The sequence below is a fragment of the Ambystoma mexicanum genome, chromosome 11 (assembly GCF_040938575.1).
Source record: "Ambystoma mexicanum isolate Mex_15411 chromosome 11, UKY_AmexF1_1, whole genome shotgun sequence".
In the NCBI taxonomy this organism is placed as follows: domain Eukaryota; kingdom Metazoa; phylum Chordata; class Amphibia; order Caudata; family Ambystomatidae; genus Ambystoma; species Ambystoma mexicanum.
In genome coordinates, this window is record NC_090934.1 from 1,236,733,009 (window position 1) to 1,236,757,996 (window position 24,988).

The 24,988-nt window shown below is 45.3% G+C and overlaps 1 protein-coding gene across 1 annotated transcript in view; it reads left to right on the plus strand.

Moving 5' to 3' along the window:
- Nucleotides 1-24,988, plus strand: part of HCN4 (hyperpolarization activated cyclic nucleotide gated potassium channel 4) — a 1,084,393-nt gene that overhangs the window by 933,475 nt on the left and 125,930 nt on the right. The window contains exons 4-5 of the mRNA XM_069624604.1: nt 20,450-20,668; nt 23,812-23,958. Of these exons, the coding sequence (XP_069480705.1) occupies nt 20,450-20,668; nt 23,812-23,958 (366 nt within the window). The remainder of the gene's footprint in view (nt 1-20,449; nt 20,669-23,811; nt 23,959-24,988) is intronic.

Genomic DNA, 24,988 nt, shown 5'->3' on the forward strand with positions numbered 1-24,988 from the left:
TCCGGACTGATCACTGGAATTTGCAAGTTCTTCAGTCATTGTAGTGCAGAAACAGTTGTCAGGTTCGCTGGGCCTTTTTTTGTGCTCAATATCAGTTCCAGATAAACCATGTTCTAGGAGTGACTAACATTATTGCTGACACTCTGTCCAGATGGCCTGACTATGAACCTGAGGAAACCTGTGCCCTTCCAAAGATGTTTCCCGATTCCGTCTTTATTGCCCAGGCAAATTCCTTATTGGATAATATTCGCTCAGAAACACCTTTTTTGGATCTCTGGAAGGAATACCTTAAGACAAACAGATGGGGACTCTCGGCTAAAGACGGATACTTATTTAAGGATACGAACCTAGTGATACCTACACAAGAACTGAGATTGAAGATAATAAAACTCTGCCATGATACCTTCTATTCAGGATATCGAGGCATATCAGCAACTTTCAGACTCATTCAGAGGAACTTTTTGCGACCCAGAATGGCCGAAGATATAAAGAAGTACATCCAAGCTTGCGCAGTCTGCAGTCAGAATAAGCATGACAATAAGAAACCTGCAGGACTTCTATACCAGCCTGCCTTACCGGACCGACCCTGGGCGACTATTGCTACTGATTTCATCATAGAGCTACCTCCTTCCAAGGGCTTCACGACCATAATGGTGACCATCGACCTGTTTTCCCATATGGCCCATTTCACTCCGTTGGAAAAGTTACCTTCAGCACAAGAAATGGCAGGAATTTTTGTAAACCACATCTTTAGACTTCATGGCCTCCCTTCTAAGATAATTTCTGACTGGGCCCTCAGTACATCTCCCAGTTCTGGAAATACCTGTGTAAAATATTAGGTATCCAACGCGCCTTGCCTTCAGGGTATCATCCTCAGACCAATGGGATTACCGAACGAGTCAACCAACCACTCGAACAATATCTATGATGTTTTGCCTCCAAGGTACAGGATGATTGGTCTGTCTTGATTCCTGTGGCTGAATTTGCTTACAATAACTCCGACCATGCTGCCATTAAGACCAGCCTATTCTTTTGCTCCCAAGGATTTCATTGATCTGTCTTACCTACTGTTCTGCCTCACTCTACCACGGTTCCATCGGTTGATTCCTGGATAGAGCATTTGGTCACAGTACACAAAGATGTGAAAGGACATTTGGAAAAGGCCAGGATGGATGTTAAACGATATGCTGATACCAGGAGAAGACCAGGTCCAAAATACGCCATCAGTGATAAGGTCTGGCTTTCCTCCAGACTCTTACCTCGACATTTAAGACCTAACAAGTTGGCTCCACGTTTCTATGGCCCCTTTTTGATAAAAGAAATCATCAACCCTGTAGCCTTCAGGCTTCAATTGCGGCACTTCTGGAAAAGGATTCACCCTGTTTTTCACACATCCCTACTGAAACCATATTCACAAGATACTAGGACCTCTCCTCGACCTACCCCCATGCTCAACAATGAACAGGTCGAATTCGAAGTTTCCAGGATTTGTGACTCCAGATATAGAAGGGGTTGCCTACAATATTTGGTGGAATGCAAAGGATACCCACCTAGTGAACGAACATGGGAACCTATGCCCAATATGAATGCCCCTCGCGTGCAACAACGGTTCCACTTGACCCATCCAAGCAAACCGAGAGGATCGCAGTTTAAGAGGGGGCATGCTGTCATGATTTGACGTTTTAGCCCCTTCTGGACTACGTGGTCCATAAGACATTGCTACATTCCTTCCAAAGTACACCCAACATGGCCGACATTAGTGCGTGACTACCGCTGTAGCGTTTCCAGGAGTTCACCAGTTCCTTGAAAAGAGACACGCACCCGCGGCGCTTCGCGTCTCAACGCTAACTTCCCGAACTTCGGCAAGTGTGGTCGTACATCCCTTATGCTCGTACTCTTACTTTCCAGGTTCTGTTAGCCCTCCTCTACCCTAAGTTGTCTTTTCAGCGCTCTCCTTCCTAGGGCCTTGCCTCCCGTAGCGTTTATTCCTTACCGCCCTTGTACTTGTCCTGGTTCCTTCCTGGCTTCCTTCCTTCCGGGTCTCTGCAATTATTGCTGTTCCTCCCTGGAATTGAACACATACTCACCTCGGTCGGATTCACCTGCATGCTGGCGATGGAGGAAACGCGACCGTGTCTCTACAAGACCCGAGCTGTCCGGAAGAAGGAAAAACCCCAGTTCAAGACGTCGAAAGATAAACAGGTGTGATTTCAGGCAAAGTTTGACACATAAATACACAATACATTTAATAGACGCCTCACTCTTAAAGTTCATGTTTAAATGCTTTCTAACAATGCACTCAGTAATGAACACTCAATGAATGGTTCTTACCCTCTCACGTAGAAAGTAAATCTTTTCATAATGAGAAATAAGTAATAAAAAAAATGATTACAAAAATGGTCACTATGCACAACACACTTACAATGCAAAAGTAGTTAATGAATAAGCAGCAGTCAATGTCATTGCCTCTACATCTACTCAAGACTTAAGACTGATCAACCTTCTCCAAGATATCATAGTCACCTCTAAATACAACTACCTGCCTCACCAGGCCTTCCTATCCAACCTCACCAAATCTTGACAGGCAATATTCATAGAAGCACCTCAAAGCACCTATAATTACTCCCCCTTCAATACCTCAATAACTTTCTCAATGTTAAATCAATGACGGGTAAAAACCCTCTCATACTCACTATTTTTCTTTATTCACTTGTTTTTTATAACGTGCATAATACTGTACCTGATTTTGGTTTCTAAGCGCGGATCAGGGATTTGAACCTCTGTAGCTCTGTGTTGTCTTGCTTCCAAGACCAGCACGTTGCCCCTGTGCTCTCCTTCGCTCTGAGGCAGGCGCACGGCTCCCCCTGTTGCCATCCTCCAGCAGGTGTGGCTACCTGGTTGGTATTGCCAGCAGCATATTCTTGTCTCAAAGATTAAGCCATGCACGTGTAAGTACACACGGCCGGTACAGTAAAACTGCAAATCACTCATTAAATCAGTCATGGTTCCTTTGATCGCTCCATCTGTTACTTGGATAACTGTGTTAAATCTAGAGCTAATACACGCAGACGAGCGCTGACCTCCCAGGATGCGTGCATTTATCAGACCAATCCGGGCTTGTCCGGCCACTTTGGTGACTCTAGATAAACTTGGGCTGATTGCACATCCCTGTTAAGGCGACGATGCATTCGGATGTCTGCCCTATCAGGCGATGAGGTGGCTGGAAATGGAGACTGGATGCCTTGGATGGTCTACAATCCAAGAAACATGCCACAAAATGTCAAATGCCAACTATTAAAGCACCATGACCTTTTTCCAAAAGAGCAGAACAATAGGACAAAATGCTTCAAAAAGACTTAATGTCAATTGGGATTGACCATGGTGCCAGCATGTAACCAATCAAGAATATGATCTTTTCATAGGTAGTGAGCAGATCTGCCTAGTAGAGGAATGGGGAGGAATGGGGGGGAAGCAAACATATTCCCCATACAGCTCAATTAAAATCAATAGTTCTGCTCAAACGTCAATAGGCAGAGTCCTTTAGGGACTCAAATGCCTCAAAACAGCCATAAATCTGGTTTGGTGGCTTTAAAATCCAGCCTGGGAAACCTGAGGGACTTCAGCCCCTCCCCTCTGCAAGAACCCAGTGCTTCTCCTTCTACCAGCCGTCGTTCTGCCTCCTCTGCGCCCGCCGACAGCAATTTCCTGCTCTGCCTTACAAAGTCCTCCCTTTTATAATATTTGGGCTAAAACTGCCAACTCCCACTACTAGCATAGTTATCAGACAGAAGCAAAAAGTGGTTGAGCCCCAAAACGCTGTTGAGCTCATTGGCCTAGAATCAGTGTACAGTGTACATCATCTTTCCTGCGAATGAAAAAGATTTGTTTTATTATGAGCAAGGCCGACACACCTTTCACCCACTTTAAAATGTTCTGCAGGATATGCAGTGTTCACTTAAATAACTGCCATTCTGTTTTGTTTACAATAAGTGACCATAATGCTCTAATAACAAGGACACGGCGCTGATCCCAGAAAGCATGCAGCGCAGTCAGAGGGTTTATTTACAATAAACATGCACAGTATTCTAATAAAAAGGTCCCTAGGCACCCGTCCTAGACCCCCACAGGGAAACACTATTTTCTGTTTGATGTACAAGTATGAATGCTTTTGCTTGGCATCCCTGAATGTAATGTAATGTAATTCAGTAATTCAAAGGGTATTTCTAAGGCATTACTCTTGTTGAATAAGTATGGGCCTCATTCCGAGTATGGCGGTAAGGGATAGCGGCCACCGCTAACGAGAGCGGTGGCGGTAATCCCTTACCGCCATACTCCGAGTTCCCTTAGCGCCATGGTGCTTTTAACACCTGCTTTTAGCAGGCGTTAAATACCATGGCGCTAAGGGACCTTGATGTTAATTACGCCACCGTAATTTACGGTGGCGTAATTGACGCCTTCCCCACTCCCATTATGCCCTATGGGGCAAGAATGGGAATGGGGAAGGGTAAATGGGGATTGGGGAATTACCACCCCGCCAACCTTGGAATGGGGCGGTAATTCCGCCAACCACCAAGGCGCTGCCGGTCCGGGTACGGCGTCAACCAAGGCGTTAATAGCGCCATTGGTTAGCGCCGTACTCGGAATGAGGCCCTATGTGTTTGTATTTTCATCAATGGCTTGGGACTATAGCTAAAATATTTTGCCCTTATGCATGGCCTAGGCATTGATATAACTGAGGTTACACAAAGCCCCCCTGCCCCCTCACTACCCCATGAGCTGTAGAATAAGCCATGTAGGCATTTTAGGAATCATAAAAATAAAAGTGGAGAGAAAAAAGTAGGTAATACTAATTCGCTAAATAGTGTTCACTCAGGATCTTCACTGGTTACTAAGTACTAAAACATAAACATTTTATGTGTTTGAGAAGAGCTGGTTGCAGCAGGTACTGGTCAGCAGACAATTTCCAGTCACTGATGGCAGCTGATGAATCAGGGATGGGTGGATTTTCTTCAGACAAAAAGTTCCAAACAGTTCTCACCTGTTAGTCAGGATACAGCGTTGGTGCATTGTACATGTTCTTTGTTACTTGTCACAATGAAATAAAAAAGATGATAAGGATCAGGATGAATCCAGCTGTGAGGATGTAGAACACATGTGTGATCCCCGAGCCTATGTTTCCAAAGAAGTCCATAATACTTTTCAATGGATTGAAAGAAAAAACTGCAGTCGTCAGCCAGTTCGTATTGGATCCCAGGATGGAGCTCCCATTTGTTGGAGTGGAGCTCTCCTGTAGGGCTTGAATCTCCTTTGGCAAGTCAAGTATTCTCTCCAGCAGGTCTTTGGCCAACTGCAGCGCTCTGCTTGATGCTTCCATGATAGTCTCTGCGGTGCTAGTGTTGTGTATCTTCATATCCAAGAGGTATGCCAGCCTCAGTGATAAGAGTGGGAACTTCAAAGGCATTAGCTTAACCTCAGGCCAATTCAATCGCACTAGCTCAGTCCACACCGGTAGATGAAGAATGATGTTGCAATGTTTTTTCACCTTGGAAACAGTGATCAAGCTGCCAATCCCTGTAGTCACAGCATGAAGCATTAAACTGCTAAATGTAGGATCCATTAGGAAGTAATAGAACTTTGATGCTGAAGATTTTCATTCAAATTGCACTCAGCGTACATTGGGTTGAGTTTGAATTCTGTTCACATGGGCTGATCTTGGAAATGTCCCGGAATCCTCTATGGAGTGTTCCTACACAGTCCTTCAGAGAATATAGTTGTACTGTAGAGTCCTCATGAGTCACATAGGCATGGGTATAGAACACCTCATAGATGGTTTGTAGCCATTGCTTGTCTACTTGGTGCGTGGCGCCCTAGGACTGCAGTTCTTCACACAACAGAGGTTTTTCTGCTGGCACAGGAATGTTCAGGATGCCATGCAGTGTCCATGACATAAAGGGCCTCACTACGACCCTGCCGGTCCGAAAACAACACTGGCGGTAAAACCTCCGCCACCGATCTTTCCGGACTGGCTGATTCAGAGTCCTGCAGGCAGGAGGTGTCACTCCCGCCAGGTCTGACCTGTTGGGATTAACACCACCCGCCTGCAGGCGGATATGGAAACACCGGCTCTGTCATAGACAGAACCAGTGTTTGCATGGTCCCCATCTCCATGGATTCCTACGGGACTCCATGGGAATGGGGATTTACAGAATTGCGTCTCTGGAATTACCAGGTCACTGGGGTTGTAATGCCCCGGTGATTATGGAAATCATGGAGGCGGAATGGTATTATGGGTCTGGCGGCAGCCTGCCAGTTTTTCCAGCATGGCTACCACCGGACTCGTAATGAGGCCCAAAGTCTTTATCATTTATCTTACGTTGATATTCCATAGAAAATCGAAGTGCACTCTGAAAAGGCCTGTCTTTAGGATTGTCTTGAGAGGTTCAGTTCGGCCAATTGCTCTGACCATGTTATGGTACACTGGTCTGGAATTCCTGTAGACAGTGGGCCTCATTCCGAGGCTGGCGGTAAGGGGTTAACGGCACCGGTAAGGGTGCCGGTGCAGTTAACCCCTTACCGCTGCATTACAAGGTCCTTTAGTGGGTCCCGCTAAGGGCGGCTGGTTTTACCAGGCGCCCTTAGTGGGAGCTGCTAAACGACCAGGGAGCTAACGGGCCCGTTGTTAGCTCCCTCCCTATTCCCATTGAGCTCTATGGGGGCTCAAATCGGAATGGGGATGGGTAAATTGAATGAGGAATTACCGGGTCCTCCAAGGTTGGAATGGCCCAGTAATTCCTCATTCAAGGAACCCGGACCCGAGTTTGGAGGCAGCCATGCCACAAATAGCAGCATGGCTACCTCCAAACTCGTAATGTCCCCCAGTGTGTCCAGAAAGTCTGTGATCTTCAGAAGCTCAACCAATGCATGTTGTTCATCGTGTAAAGATTCTAAGTGCCTCATTACTCCCCTGGTGGTAGCCGTGCCCTTATTAAGGCCATGGCTGCCGCTGGTAATGATTTTTTACTGGAGCCCAGAAAAGGGCAATAACCGGATCATGCCGACCTTGGCGGATCCGGTAATTGCCCTTTTCTGGGCTCTGGTAAAAATGAATTCCCATTCCCATTGAGCCCAATAGGCTCAATGGGAATGGGGAGAATGCTAACAACAAGCCCGTTAATGACGGGCTGTTGTTAGCATCCTGGTCTGCTAGCGGGTCCCGCTAAGGACTCCTGGTCTGGCCAAGCGTCCTGAGCAGGACCCGCAGCAGGCCTCATAATTAGTCGGCCCGGAATGAACGGTGCCGATCCCTTACCGGCACTGTTCATTCCGCGGCTGCCAGGGTCCTAATGAGGTCCTAAATCTTCTTGGATAATCTTCCCCATATCCACTGCCACATATCTTAGCTTTAGATTCCCTTCTGAAATGCAATGAAGTTGACATCAGCTGCAAAATGGCTCGCCTCGATGGGCAGTTCAGCCAGTCTTTGAATTTCCAGGACAGATTTCTTCCAGGTAAGTTCAGCTTCTTTCACCTCCCTTTTGCTCCTAGCCTTTTCTAGGTGATCTATCCTGTCTAGGATTGCTGACCAGTTACCTGACCTTCCCCGTGTGCCTATTTCCCGAAATGATCTCATTCAAAGGTGCTTGCTTTGTCATTAGTTGACATGCTTTGCCTATGGAAATGGCATTGCTTTATGAAATGTTTTGTGAAGCCCGAGCTATGTATGGCCCTAAGCTTAAACCTTTGTGCCTTTTATGACATTCATTGCCGCCAAGATTCCAATCTAACGGAATCCCTGAGGCATTTGTAATATTTTCATATTTACCTTCCTTTGGTGCTTTGCTATGATATGATATGATATGGCATTTGTAACGCGCCTATATACAAGTGTTTCAAGGCGCAAATTGCTAAATTGTTTAATTGCCCACCAAAAGCCTCCCTCCTTGGCCGCCTACTCTGGATATGTGGGTAAATGGGTTGAACTACACATAACAGAACAATGAATGTGATTGAGGAAATAGATAAAATGTGGATTTCTACATGCTACATCAAGAGTGTCTGTTCAATGTGCTTGCCAAGATTCACATCCAAGGATGTGATAAGAGGGACTGTATCTTGCCATGTTTGCTATGTCATTTGGGCATAGAATATTTTATCATATGCCACCTAATGTGTAGACCACATAAACTGGCCATCTATAGGAGGTGGTGGGAATATATATCGATTTTGTGCTATAGGCTCTCCCTTCACCTGTGGCTTTGGCACGTAATGGAATTGTGCCTTGAGCTCTGGTACCGAGCTCAGATAAGGAACAGGAGAATGCTCCCAAAAGGTTATGTCTAACCACTGCACTGGTTTTCGATTATAGAAAGAAAGGTGTGAAAACATTTTACAAAACCTATTTATTTATTTTTTCATTTGCTTAGGTCAAGTTACATGTTTCATGTGGCAATAGACCAAAGACAGATGAAGATGGCAGTTACAGCATATTGGAGGTTACAGTCAAAACATACAAAGCATACGGCTCCCATGGGGTTAACAGGTCACATACTCAGTGAAGGTGAATGGTGTAGCTGATGTAGGCAAACAACCAGGTTTTGAGGGCTCTTCGGAAGGCCTAGTAGGATTCCTCCCAAGTGAGAGCAAGTGGCTGAGGCGTCCATTGTTTTGCTGCAATGACTGGGAAGCTAGCCCCATCCGCTTTTGTTTGTTTAAGCTTGGGTTGAACTAGTCTGTGAGTGTAACGTGTTCTGGTAGGTCTGGATGATTGGGTCTTGGCAGTTGTATTCACCAGGTAGGGTGGGCCGCTTTAGAAAAGCATCTGTGGGTGATGGTGAGTATTTTAAAGGTGATTCTCTCGCGAATAGGGAGCCAGTACAGTGCTTTTCGAGCTGCTGAGATGTGTTCCGATCTCGGATAATCCAAGCCTGCACGCAAAGCATTATTTTGGATGGTCTGAAGTTTTTGAATATTATGTGCAGATATGCCAGCAAATAGCACATTGCAGTAGTCAAGTCTAGCACCGACTACTACTGCTTGTGCGATACTTTATATTTTATATTCGGAAAGGAGGGTAAGCGAATTTGGGGTGACACCAGGATGCATGAATGTTACAATGTTTTCTACCCCTTTCCAATATTCTGTCTGTGATGCCCTCATCACAATAATCTTGGTTTATTGCGTTCCCAGGGTTCCCTACCCTGAACTCCTCTCCTTTATTCTCAACCCTTCCCAGCCCCTCTCTATGTCGTTCCTTGCTTCGGGATCCCCATCCCTAAAACGTTAGAAACGGCCTCAAAACTCCCATGGCCTCCTAATCATTCCCATTCCCTCGTCACCCCCACCGAGCCCCTGTTCTATTTACCTTGCTCTGCTGCTCAATCCCTTCTCCACTGGATGCGCCGCCAAAGCATTCTCAGAGAGTGGCCCTTCCCCTCCTCTGCCTTTTTCCAGGGGGAGGGGGAGGTGGTCTCCCCCATGTACAAGCCCACACTATGGCCTACCTGCCTGCACCAATTCCTATTTTGGGAAAGTGCATGCACTCTAGAGTCTCTCAACAAATGTTCACATTTTCAATAGAAGGCTTGTTTATTTTCAAAATCTCAGGCATTTAGTGTGGGGATTTCACAGCTGAGCAAAATGTTTTCTTACCATAGAATGGAACAAACTCCTAGTTATGTATATCACAGACCCCAGAGTCTGAAGCTTTTAGAGTACCAAAGAATCATAGGCTGGCCTCTAGTAGGGTTCCACAGACACATATGTTCACCTACTATCAGGGGCAGATTGGCAAGGAGGGCAAAGGGGCAATTTCCCCCCAAGCTTGCTGGGCTGTTACCCCAAGGGCCAGAGCTCCAAAATGTAAAATAAATAATTTAAAAAGACGAGGTCCTTCAGAATTTGGCCTGCCACAAATCAACCAAGTGCTGCAAAGCCTGCTCAAATTCTGTGTAACTGGGCAAGACATTTGTCTTCATTTTAGCGATGTTGCAGATTTGCGTGAGTGCTCAGCTCCAGTGCAGAAGCCTACACAGTGAGTGAGATGAGTCTAGGCTGCAGAGGCATGTGTATACCACCCAGTGGCAATATATGCATTTAAATAACAGATTCTGTGACCCTGGATAGTAATGTTGGCACCACTGCTCGCCATACAGCATTGGTCTGTTACAATCTGTAGCAGCTTATCACAACTACTACTTGCCAAGGAAATAAGGGCCCATATTGTAGTAGAGTTTGTCCTCAGTTTGATCTGCACAAAAGGAGTTTAATGGCACCCCGAATCGCACCCATCAATGTTACTTATATAGTGGTATAGAAATGGATGTTAGACTGTTTGTGGTAATTACTTTTGGACCTGGTTGAAAAGCACACATAGAAAGATTTAATATTCTGGTATTAATTATTAGAAGACTGCAAACTAAGAGGGTCATTCAGAGTAATACCACTAAAGAAAGTTACCAGATCCAACTGTGGTGTTTCTAGAAATCCGCCATACTCAAATTCTACCACCAACAGAGGTGGTATTTCTGGAATACCTCCAGTTCTCAGAAATACCACCAGCAATGGTGGTAATGTAAAACGATTTTTATTGACTTTGTTTGCCATTTTCAGCATCATTTTGAAGGGAGAAATTGATTATGTACAGTAGTGGCTCATATCACTACTGTTGATATTCATTATGCATAAAAGGTTCATTTCTGGCACTTTCATGCAATATGTGGGTAAGGTGGTGAGAGGAAGCAATCAGGGATGCCCACCTCCCCCGCCCTCAAAATGGGCATTTGTAAAAACGTTTTTCACTCTATTGAAGGCAAGCACCGTAAAAAGAAAGATTTAAAGAATGTGGGGCCAGTTTGGATTCGATTGTCTGTAAAATGTCCTCTGAAAATACCACCGCCTGTATTCCCATGAAATACCACTGATGGTATTTGATCAAACCCTGAACTGGGTGGACAGTAAAATCAACAGTGTTTGCCAAATATTGATGATTTTGCTGTTACCACCCAACTCTGAATGACCCACTAAATCTGTAATTGTTTTTCATCTCTTGTCCAGAACACTCGTCTTTTATGTGACCAAAAAAAGAAACACATACAAATTAACACCAGATTCAGGTATATGCATACAAAGCCACATGAACACAGATGCATCCTTCCACTTATACTTTACACTGTCACAAATACTCTCAAACACATTAACCCAATCACAGAAACCGAAAAACACCTACACACTCAACCTTATTTGAAAAAGTACAAATATAATAGGCTGCTTTTGCTCCCTCTCCCTCACCAATGCCAAGGAGAATTCCCCTTGCAGTTCTCGCTGCTTTCGTGAGTTAAAATATGTAGCTGACTTTCCAAGAAAGTGCAACTTGAGAGCACAAAAAAGCCATGTCTCTTTGCTGTCTTTCGCTCTGCATTATCCAAGTGTGCCCTCCATAGCCACAATTACCAGCAAGACCCTGACCACAGCTTCTTGTCGTGTCTGGCAAAGGCTGACTGGCACATCAAGGTGGTCTACTGTCTAACTGTAAGCCAGGGCAGCGGAAGGTGGTGAGGGGGAAGGAATGGGCTTGGTGTGTTGGGCAATTAAAAAGCAAGAGTGGCAAGGGATTGGTGACTGTGCAATGTGGGAGAGGGAAGGAGGTGTGTGCAAGGTAAGCGGAGGGCATTGCATTAATAGTTAAAGGGGGAACAGATGTCTGAAAGTTAATTGTAAGAAACAGAGGCATTGAAAATGTGGTTGAAGGGAAGGGCACTGCGGGATGATTGATAAAGAAAATAGGTTAAATAAGACAGAGGTACACAACTGGAATGACATGTCATCAGGTTGACTGATACTGAGGTCTATGGCTGACCTGCATGCCACTGCACCCACCTCACACATGTGCCATAGGCTTGCCCCCCCTTTATTTTTTCTGACTAATTGATGCATACTTGCTTTGTGAACATATGTTTCAATTACTACTTCTCTTATATTTTGTTGTTGATTTGTCATGTGACTTGCTGCTTTGAAAGTACACACAATTGTGCAGACTATGATTATAATTATAGTAAGCTTTCATTATATTTATAATCTTCGTTTCTCGCATGTATTTGTCTAAGGATACACACGATTAATAGGCTTCTCCCTTGTAGATGCATTGGTGCTTTGCAAACCAGATTTAATTAGCAGCATTCTAGTTTAGCCCTAGAATAACAACTTTGCAGAACAACATTGTTTTGTTTCTAATCTTGAAGATTGAATAGGAGAAGATGAAGACTCCCCTGCTTTCTGAATTTGGAACTGCGGAACCAGGAAGACAGGGATCAAATCCCCACCTTCCACACTTCATACATTATGTGATGCTGAGCAAAACACTTTTCAGTACTGTGCCTTATTTTCCTTAACTATCCGTAGAGAAAGCCTCACTCATATGGGTTTATACTCTGTAGTGCTAGTCTATACGTATTACTAACAGTTTATGTTAAGCATATTGGTGAGGCGGCAGGATGACAAGTGAGACTCTTATGTTGTGTGGGGCATATACAGTGTGCAGGTACTGGTTTGGCATTGTGGGCTAGGGAGGCATGATGGTCTTTTGCTAAGAGGAGTTGCAGAAAAAAGGTTAGAAGAAGTATTAGGAAAGGGATAAAAGTAAAGAATGAGAGAGGGAGACAGAGAGAGAGATAGTTCACAGTTTCAATAAATGAAGGCATAGGCCAATTACCTGTAATTCTAATGCTGGGTCAAGCACTAGTAATTAAGGGCATCTAACTTAAAGTTCAGGCTGAGGAGGAGCTAAAGGGGTTGTACAATATGCACTCAGAAAGCACATATGTGGATAGTTCAAACCAGTCATCCTCTGGTTGCTAAGAGAAGACTTCAATAGTAGCATTTACCAAGTGAGCTATCATTTTACTATCATACTACTATTATACTAGCAATCATTCTCTCTATCATACTATCATATTACTAACACACTACCTATAAAACTACACCCGATCATAACAGCTATAATACTATTCTACAAGCTTATGCAAACATGTAGATCGGAACTCTTTTCAAGCAGTTAGACATCCTTCTTTTTCAAGGTAAAGCACAGGCTACCGAGGACCTGTTGTTACCTTTCACAGGCAACAGGTGTTCGTTGCAGCCCGTTATCAATTAAGTAGTACCTAATCCCTAATCAGTAGCTATTGAGTATCTGACCGAGGAGACGGCTGCCGTAGATAGCCAATCCCTGGCAAGTGCCCAGGAAGCATTATTAATTTGTGAGACGATAATCCTGTAAATTGGATGAAATGTTCACCCAGACACTTTTGATTAAGCGTGTAGGCTGAATGTACAACGTGCTGCTGTGGTGGTGAAGCCAGGTCAGTGCAAATGGCTTTGCAAATGCAGAATACACATTCTCAATGTACAAAGTTGGATTGCAATTTGCAAATTCCTTTGTGAACCACAGTGTGGACACTGTGACTTCTTGCCAAGGGAGCTGGCACTGGGCTTCACCACGTCATTGCGGCCGGCATGGGGCTTTACCAATGGTTCATCAGCCCTGAACACGTACGCGCTTTGCCGGGCAGAGCGCAGCTATGTGCAAAGTAGAAGCAGCGGTCTGTGGCAGATCACTTACCCTTGCTTCTTAAGACTGCACCTGCAAAGTCCTCTTCACAATGTGACACTTGCATTTCTAAGGCTAATGCAGGGATTCTCTTCCAGGAGTCTGTAGCCTTTGGCTCTCCAGATGTTTTGGACTACAGCTACCAACAATCCAAGTCATCACAGTCAACGGTGGAAATCCATGGGAGCCATATTCCACAATATCTGGAGAGTTGCAGGTTGCAGAGTCCTTGGCCCCTGCGTTAGCTGAAGTACGCAATGAGTCGAACACGCAATAGCCACCTCAGTTTTCGTAAGATCACCATTGTGTCAGGATTGGACATCTCATGTGGGGCAAAAGGCTGACCTGAACAGAGCAATGTGCAGGGACAGCGCTGAGGTCAGTGCATACATGTGGTGCTGTGTTACTTACATTTTGTTATGTGCGCTAACGTACCAAAAGCTATTTTCAGAGAACAGTAGAAAATGGCCGAACAGCAATGACCATTGATATGTTGAAAACCTAACAAGTTACGTGAAAACATATGCATCATTTCTTTTTATTGATATGAATAAAACGTGCACATCTTTGTTAGGGCTTACTGAGGTATTTACGACGCGTTTATGCATGTCATAGCATAGCATCTCATTCCCAGCACATTCCTTCTCACACACTATACGAGAACATGCAGAAACCCAGACTTTTTGTTTTTTATTCCATTCCATCTTTCTCACCAACCAAGGCCTCAAGCAGGCAGAGAAAGACACAAGCAAAGAGGGGGAAGTGCGGAAGCTAAGATGCGGGAAAAGAAAACATTGCAAACTAGTAAAAGTCACGTGTCATTATTTCTCTTTATTTATTGGGGACTATATAGCGTGCTTTCGGGTGCTTTGTGAGCAGTAAAAGGTTAAAATGTGTATGACTTAATCAAATAACAAACAAAGAAAGGATGAGTGCTCTACTAGGACATTCTAGGGCTATCTTAGTATTCAGAAAAATTATACTCCGAGCCGAAACCCTGTCCTGGAGGCAGCAGGGTCTTCCCATTTCTGGGTGCCTTACAAAGATAACGTTTTGACTTGTGGAGGATCATATTTTACTTTATTTCATTGGTACAGGCGCATCCAAAAATGGCCTGGAGGCTTACAGGCGCCCGGAACAAGAGTTCCGGAGAAGATGGTTATAGACAATGACAAAAATCGGACTAACACAGAGGCTGTCAGGACTGAGGGGTTTATCGAAACAAATACATTTTCACTTTTTTCTTGAAGCTCTCCAGTGACCCACAACTTCTGAGATCACCAGGCATAGCATTGCAGCTCAAAGGCGCAGCCACCCAAAAAGCACTCTTTTTAACCAAAGTCAGGTTCGCTCGTGGGAACTCAAGAAGCTTGAGATCAGGGGATCTAAGTGTCCTGGTTTCTCTCTTCTGATTAAGTTTACCTGCCACATGTGCTGGATATTGTCCTGCTAGGCATTTGTATGTAATGGTTAGTAGGCGAGACTCAACCCTAGCCTCAGTGGGTAGCCAGTGGAGGCTTTTCCTGGCCTCAAAAACATGCCCACATTTTTTTAGTCCCAAGATAGCTCTGACTGTACTAATTTGAATAACTTGGGAGTCTGGCTTATCCCAGTGCCAAGGTTTGAACTGTACCCGGTAGCTTAAACTTTAGCCCTGCCTCTCCCCCCTGTTTCGGCAGTTTCACCCCTTAGTCAAGGGCTGAGTTACAATTGGTAGTAGAGGTATGAATGCTGTATCAGGCACAACACTTCAGAGGACGAATTTGTAATATTCTGATACATTCTGCAGGAAGCACCTGGAACCCACGTCCTCTTTAGAGAATAGCCTGATTTCTTTTTGTCACTGCATATAGTCATGGGTCTAGTTTCCTAGAATCTTAAAATGAGCATTATTTCATGTATTCATTCATGTGTAGTTCTTAGACCCATTAAATACATTTCTTTGTCAACCAACATAGAGAGGCCCTTTTTTTTTCAAATGAGAGTGTTTATTTTCACAGTAGTTCAAAAACATATACGGACAATTTATTATTGAATTTTCAAATACACATTTTATTATAAAAAAAATGACTCAAGCATGAATTTCAAATAAAGCATTGTTATTTATACAGTATTATAATTAATCATTCCCATTAGGTATTATTAGTGAAGCCTTGCCTAACATAACATATCCTACACCGGTTGCAAGTCTTTTTAAGGTGTATGTTTAAAGACATATTCACTTTGTCAAAAAAAGGGATGTTTCTTTACACAGTCATTTAACGTAAACTGGCAAATCCATACTTGTTCAAAAATGAACCCTTTGTTCTAATGTACACACATTATCAAAACTAACATGTTCCATGACACCACCTGGACGAGGTATTGCAATTGGATCTGGAGGAGGCGAGAGTAGACAGATAAATCAATAATATACATCTATTTGTAAATGTAGGTTTGTCTAGACCTCCATGGGCTCAACGGAAATCAGTTGAAAGCATTCAAACATCTAATAAACCATATGGCTGCTGATTAAATAAACCAAAGGCAACAGTTGAAGGTAAGCGTTCACTTCATAGGTTTTTATATAAAATGTAATTTAGACATAGCCCCCAAAAAAGGCTATTTTATTCATCAGCCTGTTCTTAGACACGCCGCTGCACACAGAGTCAAACCCCACGTCAAGGTGCACCTTTGGGTGGTTGCTGTTTCCTGAGACACACATACAGCTATGTTTGAATGCTTTCAACTGTTTTGATTTGAGCACATGGAGGTCTAGACCAACCTACATTTACACTTAGTCAGTTGTGGTTCAGGGGCTAACACCACACAGCGTCCTAGACCCTTTGCAGCTCATCTATTGGCCCATATATACATAGATTAGCTGGAACCCTGGTCTAGCACTTTCCCAGCAAGCATAGATATACATCTATACATAGGTGAAAATGGGACATCCCATCCTGGGGACATGGTGAGACTGTATGTCTCAGGTACTTATTCAAAAGAAATGTGTTTTTAATCACAATCTTAAATCCCAGTACAGTAGTAGAATTCTTAATATTGAAGTGAGGAATTCAAGTTGTAAGGAACGGTGAGGGTAAGGAATGCAAGAGGGGGGCAGAGCCAGAGGCAAGGGGTTCATCAAGACTGCGAATGTCTAGTGGGAGAGGGCGAACATCTAGAGATGGAATTAGCAAGGTTGAGGGAGCTTGTCCATGAATAGATTTACAGACAAAAAGAAGGAATTTGGAGAGAATTTAGTGTTGCAATGAATGCCACCCCACACAGATGCAGCGGGCAGGAGTAGGTGGGCAATATGGGAGGTTGAAAAAGTACGTGACGTAGTTCAGTACTTTGTGGAGAGTGTTAACAAAAGGGCAAAAGTTTCACGAGGAGACTGGAGCAGTAGTCCAGCATTCTGAAGACAAACATTGAAATCAGGGGTTTCATGAAATGGTAGGTGAGGTGAGATGTATTTAGCAAGTGTTCAGAAGGCATAGCCTGGGGGCATGGCAGTGGAGGTGATACGCTGTTTCGGGTTCAGCTCACTATCAAAGAGAACCCTTAGGTTGTGTGCCTTAAGGAATGGGATTAGGATACTGGGTGAAACGATATAAGAGAGGAGAAGGGGTAGGACAATGGAAGAAGGGAGGAGGATTCTGTTTTTGTAGAGATCAGCATCAGTGAGCAGAGTGCCATCTAAATGGCAGAGGGTTTTGGAGATACAAACAGATATTATCATCAGAAAATAGGTACTGCCTCTTTCTTCACTCTGTCCTCTTCAACTAATCCAGAATAGCGCTGCAAGACTTATCCTTGGCCTCAAGCCTAGGGACCGTATCTCTCCAGCTCTAAAATCACTCCACTGGCTACCGGTTGCTGCAAGAATCAAATTCAAGACTCTTTGCATCATCCACAAGGCTGCCTGGGGCCTAGGACCACACTACCTCCAGCTCTCTCTTACCAAATACTCTCCTTCCAGATCCCTTCAATCTTCTCGCTCAAACTCTCTCTTGGTCAAATGTTTCTCCAAGCAGAGATCTTGCGGCAGATCCCTCTCCACAGCTGGCTCCCTCCTATGGAACAGTCTCTCACTCTCTCTCCCTCTTAACCCAGACCACCCCAAGCTCTGCAACCAACTCAAGACCTTTCTCTTTTCCTCCTTCCGTCTTCCCCTCCCGTGCTAACTATCCCCCTTGTTGCTCAGATTGCGGTCTGGTCCCTCTAGAGTCCATTTGGATCCTGGACTTCTGCCCAATCGCAACTAGCACCCCCCCCCACGCACAGCCTCTGGGCCCACACCTGCCTGTCGGGTGGTTTGTTTCCACACTGCACTTACCTGTTGGGCGGTTGACTTCTCCCCTTCGCTTGGAATGTCTCTGCCCATGCACTTACCCAGGCACTTCCCCCCACACCCAGGGGACCCTAATAGCACTTTCCCCCACCGCCCCTTTTTTCTTTTTTTTTCTTTTCACTGCACTTGCACATTCTGAATGTTACAAGGCCTAGTAGGACCGCTTTTTGTTTCTATTTATTCATTGTCAATTGTCAATGTTTATTTGCTGCCTTGTCCCCTTCCCTTTTGCCTTGTGGTGCTTTGAAACACTGCCTTGCTGTATAAGCGCCTTATAAATATACAATAAATAAAAATAAATAAATAAAATAACAGAAGAAACCGAAGGAGGAGATGAGTTTTTTGAGAAGAGGCAAAACGTACAATGGAAGGTACTAAGCACAGACACATCAGGAACCCTACTGGGAAGAGGTAGCAGAGAAGGTGCCAACATTCTAATTAGCAGAGAAGGATGAGGTCATACAGGCAAGTGCAGTGTCCTGGAAGCCAGGGTGAGAGAGTGTTTGGAAGAGAGAGTATGGTTATCAGGGTTTAAGGCGGAAGCAAGATCCGGGGGATGAGGATGGAGCGGGTTTAGAGTGGTGAGCAGTAGGGAATAAGTTTAAGACTTGTCTGAGTGGGATTCCAGTAGATAGACTGCTGCAAAGACCATTTTGAAAGGGGAACAGCATCTGCTATCCTCCGTGCCTGTGATTTGGTTTACCGCCACCCGTTCTAGGACTTTAGAGTTGCAGTGGAGAAGGGAGACATGCCAGTGGTTTGCGTGATTGTTAGGGTTCACAAATGGTTTCTTAAGTTTGGGTAGGACAGTCATAACCTTGAAGCAAACTGAAACGTCCCAGACTCAAGCAAAAGGTTGGCGAGAGAAGAAAGGAGTGCATGCGTCAGGGGAGCAAGCACTCTTATTATCTACGGCATAAACAGGTCAACAGAAAGCACTGGAAAGGTTAGCAGACAGGCGAATAAGTACCAGTTTAGCTTGTGTATTAAGGGCAAATAAGCATAGATGGAAAAGGTGGCGATGATGGGTGGTAGGAAGAAAACGGAAGAGGGAAGAAATGGGAATAAAGATAGGGGTGTCCCTGATTTTGGTGATCTTCAAGAAGAACTAGTGGACAAAGTCATCAGCAGTGAGAGAACATTGAGGAGGTGGAGCAGCAGGGCAGGGAGGGGTAAGAAGAATTTGATTAGATGGGAGCTAAGAGATGAGGTTGTGATGAAGGAAGGTTTGAGCCAAAGAGTTCCAACATTAGGAATATGGAAGGGTGGTTTTGGGCATCAGATCAGCAGGAAGTGGCAGTGCCATTAGTTGGGACAAGTCACTGATGAAGGTGACTAGAATCTGACATAGCTATGTGTTGTATCTTGTGGTGATAAATGGAAGGGAGTGCACACCCGTCTTGCATGTTGGAATGTATTCGTGTGGAATTGGGTGACATGTGTGTGTTCGGAGGTTGTCAGTTGGTGAATGCCTGCCGGGTGGGAGAAGCCGGTGTCTATCTCCGATGTTACCAGCTTCTACTTGAAGGCAATAAAGACCATTATAATACTTACCAGAGTGCGAACCCTCTATATTACACTACGCACAATAAGTGGGTGTAAGATTTCTTATGAATTTGTGCGAGTGGTCATTGGTTCAGATGTGCATTGGATCATGTAGAGCCCAGAATGTGGACAAATGGCAAACACAGGGCTCAGAAAATAGAAGGTGAGAAAGAAAAGGGGAGGCGTGTATCGGACACTGTCGCTTGTTTGTACATGTGCCTAATTGAGAATTTTAACATCAGACATAGTTACTGTTTTCTTCAAATTGAACTTTTAGGCATGGTCAGCCTTAGCGGCGGCAGGGCCCCAGACAGCAAAACAAAAGGGGCGTGGGGTGCCAAATGTTTCAATTGGCGACGGTGTGACAGCATCAGCGCCCTATTGCTATTAAATGTGCCCCACTCCCGAGAGCGGGAAGGGGCATTTAATTTGAATAGGGCGCCTGCCACGCCTTCTCCCACCATGCCGGATCAGGGGAGACTGTGAAAGACTCCCCCGAGCTGGCGTGGCGGGGGCCAATGGCGCCCTGGGTGGCCCTGGCCTAAGGCCGGCCCTGCTTTTAGGTTAATTGCACTGTACCGGTTGGATGTGATTCCAGAAGCTATCCTGCTGTGCCCTAACATGCTGCTGGATTTTAGCAAGCAAAAGCATGCTTCCATTGTACACACACAAAGTCAAGGGAACATTGGAGGGGACTGAGGATCATAAGCTCCCATATTAAGGTTTTTGTGGACATTCTGCGTCCTTTGTGTCTTTTGTTGTGTAAAACATGTCCTCTTCTGTAAGTCCAGCTGTTGACTGGTTGCCTTTCAGTGTAAAACATGTCCTCTTCTGTAAATCCAGGTGTTGACTGGTTGCCTTTCACAGTGTAAAGCAGGCCCTCGTCTGTAATGCTAGCTGTCGACTGGTTGTCTTTCATTGTGCAAAGCATGGCCTGGCCTGTAATGCGGCTGTTGTCTATTTGTCTGCAGAATGATTCCTGGGGGAAGCAGTACTCGTATGCGCTCTTCAAAGCCATGAGTCACATGCTGTGCATCGGCTACGGGCAGCAGGCCCCCGTCGGCATGTCGGATGTCTGGCTCACCATGCTCAGCATGATTGTCGGCGCCACCTGCTACGCCATGTTCATTGGCCACGCCACCGCCCTAATTCAGTCTTTGGACTCCTCCCGGCGGCAGTACCAGGAGAAGGTGAGCATGGCAGGTTACTTCCCAAGCCTTGCTTGGATTCTGCGCATTGGGAGCTGGGGGTGCTGGTGGCACTATGCGTGAGATAAACAGGAGGGACTAGGTTTTTTGAGGGCGATGCGTTGGTCACTGTGACGAGAGAGACAGAGTGGGTCAGTAAGCATTTGCGTTTGTCAGTGTTTCGGTATGTCTGGGTTGTATTTTGTGCAACATGCTTCATGGTGATTGTGTGGTGGCTATGGTGTCTTGGTGACCACTTGCTGAATGTGTGGACTTGTAGTCAAGTGAGTGCTTTGCTCACTCCGCGGTGTGTGTGGCTCGGAGCTGGAGGTGTATAGGACTGAACTTATGGTTGATGAGAGGTACATTTTATTGATGTTATGTATGTGGATTATTGTTTTGTACATGTATGCTACTGTATGTGATCACAAATTGTGTGTGTGTGTGTGTGTGTGTGTGAGAGAGAGAGAGAGAGAGAGAGAGAGATAGAGAAAGAGAGAGAGGAGAGACAGAACACCATTCAACTGTAATGAGTGCATGTACCTTTCAAATGAGCTTTCAGTTTCGATGTAAATTTGCACAAACCTATGTCCGTGTCCGTTTGTGAAATTCATGCATGTGTGTTTCTTGCATGTCTGTCTGGCAGCGTGCGTGCGTGTGTGTGTCTTACCCATGTTCTGTGGTTGCAATTTATCACTTTCCATTCTCACGCTTGTAATAAAATGCCCTTGTCATTAACAATTCATTAAAGCCCAGCAGGGGATTTCAAACGTCATTATCATTTCTCAGATTCATATTTGCACTTGAGCGGTAAGAGATGCTAGCAAGGACCCCCCCCCCCCACCCCCCTGCCAAGCCCCCAGTGGTGGCCGGCAGAGTGGGAGAGGGGAGGCAAGCTTAATAAGGCACTGCCCATTGCAGTATCCATTCGTAGGCCCTAAGCTTGCTCCCCGTCAGCACTGCTTATTACTGTCTCACAAACTGGGACCTCATTCTCCATTAAATGCTTAAGATACTAACACAGAGGAGTATTGCTTCCCTAACTGGTGAAAAAGTGGGCGCCTCACATCAGGATTAAAGGAGATCAACAGTGTAGGTCGAGGCCCAGAACCAGAGATGGGGGCATGTATGTTAGCATTGAGAGCTGTGTGTGGCACTCATGTTGAGGGGGGTCTCTGTAAAGAGAGGGAGAGAGGTAGCACCACAGGTCAAAGTTGAGCGCTGTTCACACAGCGCTGTATGGAGCACAAGGGTAGCACAGGGGAGTGCTGCAGGTCAGAACAGAGCCAGTTGTGGGCAAGGCGATGCCAGGAGGCTGGCAAATCTGTGTCCAGGATTTAATTCCTGGAAAAACAGGGCGTGTTCCTAGACACGATCGAGGTGCATGCACTGAGCTGTCCATGTTTGTCTTATTAGAGGAGCCATTTGTTATGTTAATTTAACGTGTAAAGCGCTCGTAAGCAGGGAGGCATCTTGGCGCTAAAGACACACAGATAGGCAGGCATACAGTAAAATCTAAAAGAGTAAAGATTTCAACTTGCATCTAAATTCTAAATGATGCTGGATACGTCTCAAGGCTGGCGGTAACCCATTCCACAGCTTGGCAACTGATATTGAAAGAGCTTGGCCTCCCATTCTAACCCCACAAAGCGGGCATCCTCAGAATGAAGACTCTGACTAGGAACATAAGGAACAAACTTCTCAACGAGATAGTCACCCCGCTGCTGATAATAAGCCATAAGGACCATGCAGAGGGCCTTAAACTCCACTCTTTTATGCACCAGGAGCCAATGAAGGAACCAGAGAACCGGGGAAATGTGCATACCGTGGAAGCTTCAAAGCTTTAGTATGGGCATTGCAGGGGCCAACTGTGCATACGTGTGTGTGGCTTCAGTACTGGAAACAAACTATTCAGCAGATCGAATTCAGGAAGTGGGAGCAGGCTGCCCATCTGCATGACCTCATCCTCAATGTTTTGGGGTCTAAAGCTGTGATCCACAAACCTCTCTGATGTGAACAGCTCCATTGCGTCCAGACCAGCCTGGTCTAAGGATTTCCTAGCCAACTGACAATAGAGAGTGTGACAGGTGGTGTTTCATCTCCTCAAACCTGCCCTGGGAGCACCACATAAATGATCGACAGGAAATTCTCTCGGAGTGCCACAAGCCCGGGTCAATCAATCGAAAAATGTGATGTCAGGCCTGACCGCCCTTGAGCACTGGCTGCACCTCAAGAGTCTACATTCCTTTGCTTTTTATCTGAAAGGCAACAAAGAGTGAAGATGGGTGTGCCATGAGAAGTCCTCCAAGCTTCACCCTTGGCCCCAGGACTTTTTACATTTGTATGCCATATCTCTCACAGAAGAGCTCAGGGAGCACCAACTGCTCATTCCTTTGCTGAAGACACGTGGTTATTCTTACAGTAGCTAATGTCCTGCCTAAACTCTGTGTCTTTATGCACCTTGATTCTGAGTCCACCAATGCCTCCATCACTCATCCCACCTCAATCTCGGTCTGACTGCACATTTTAGTCTCACTAGCCTTCTCTGAGTTTCTGATCCCTCCTGCCTTGACATGCTTCCTCTTTCTCATCTTTCCCACTGCCTCATTCTGCCCCATTCCTCTATGCCTGTGTCCTAGAACCTCCCTCCACCAGTGTCCACCACCTTTGCACCAGGTGACTGTTTCCGTGCCTGTCTCCTCTATATTCCGTTTGGTGTGTCCATTTTGCTTTTAGGGTTTACAGTGAGTCCAGTGCATTCTCATCTATACTGAGATATTTTTTCCACCCAGAGCAATGTAAATGAATGTCTAGGTTCATAGTCTCTACCTGGAGGGACTACTTCAATAGTATCAATTTGCAAGAACTTTACCCTCCAGTAATATCAAACTGTCGAGCAAGGGCGGAGTGATATGTGCTTCAGCGCAAATATGATATCATGCAGGGTCAGCAAGAGCCAGACATCAACCCCCCAACCAACTTTACTCTATGTAAACACATATAGCTACCATTGCACGCAGGTATTGTGCAAACACACACCTACCACACGAGCAGCCAATGAAGAACACAATCTCGAGACTCTAGTGGCCTTTGTCATACAATGCTCTGACAATCATTGCTTTCTCTGTCTCCCTTCTTCTAAACAGTACAAGCAAGTGGAGCAATACATGTCATTCCACAAGCTCCCTGCGGACATGCGCCAGCGGATCCACGACTACTATGAACACCGATATCAGGGCAAAATGTTTGACGAGGAGAGCATCCTTGGGGAACTGAGCGAGCCACTCCGAGAGGTAAGGAATGTACCCATTACACACCTATCCTTACATGCTAGAGGAGACAATCCCAGTAAACTGATCAAACTGCTCTGTGAGCAAAATAATACAAATGTACTTGTCCTTACACCCCTGAGGATAGCAACCTGAAGTGAGCGTGCTGGGGTAACTGAGCGGTCCACTCCGAGAGGTAAGGAGTGTAGACATGACGCACCTATAGTTACACACGAGACGAAACAATCCGTGAAAACGTACCAAACTGTTCTGTGAGCAGGATAATACACATGTACCTGTCATTACACCCCTGAAGTGAGCGTCCTGTGGGAATTGTACAAGCCGCTCTCAGATGTAAGGAATGCACAAAGTACACACATGTCCTTTCATGCTAGAGGAGACACTTCTAGGGAACTGATCAAGCTGCTCTGAGAGGAAATGAATGTATTTGTACCTGGCCTTAAACGCCTGAGGATAGCATGCCTTGTGGAGTCCAGCCAGCTAGACTGAGAGGTTAAGAATACACAGCTCCTACACAACTAGGACAATTCAGGGAGGAATTGTTTATGTGGGTGCTTTATATAGTTCAAACATGTTGCATTTTGGCTGCTTTAGAGTATACTTCTACGCCCCGTCCCTTTCCTCCAGGCTGATGTGAGTCCGGCCCTTTGGTACAGAAACTTAGCCTTTTTTTCCACTGCAAAGCTAACTTCCACTAAAAAGAAGAAGCATGCAAGCATGTGTCGGGCATGCTCACCCATTACGACTCTGCCAATCAGTCCTTTTAACAGCACCAATAGGACTAGATACCTCACACCAGCTGCAACAACATTGGTCTGCATTGCCGTAGCTTCCATAGTTATGTTTTTAGTTTTTAGATGCAAGTTCTCCACCTTCTCACCTCCAAAAAGCCAGCAGATGCCGGTGATAACTGGTTTTAGCTCCTGAACCTCCTGTGTCAGGAGCTTTCCTGCATCAGACACCTGCCGGTACTGCCTGAGGTGTCTAGCGCACAAACACAAGAGGGATACCTGTGTATGCTGCCGTACCCTAG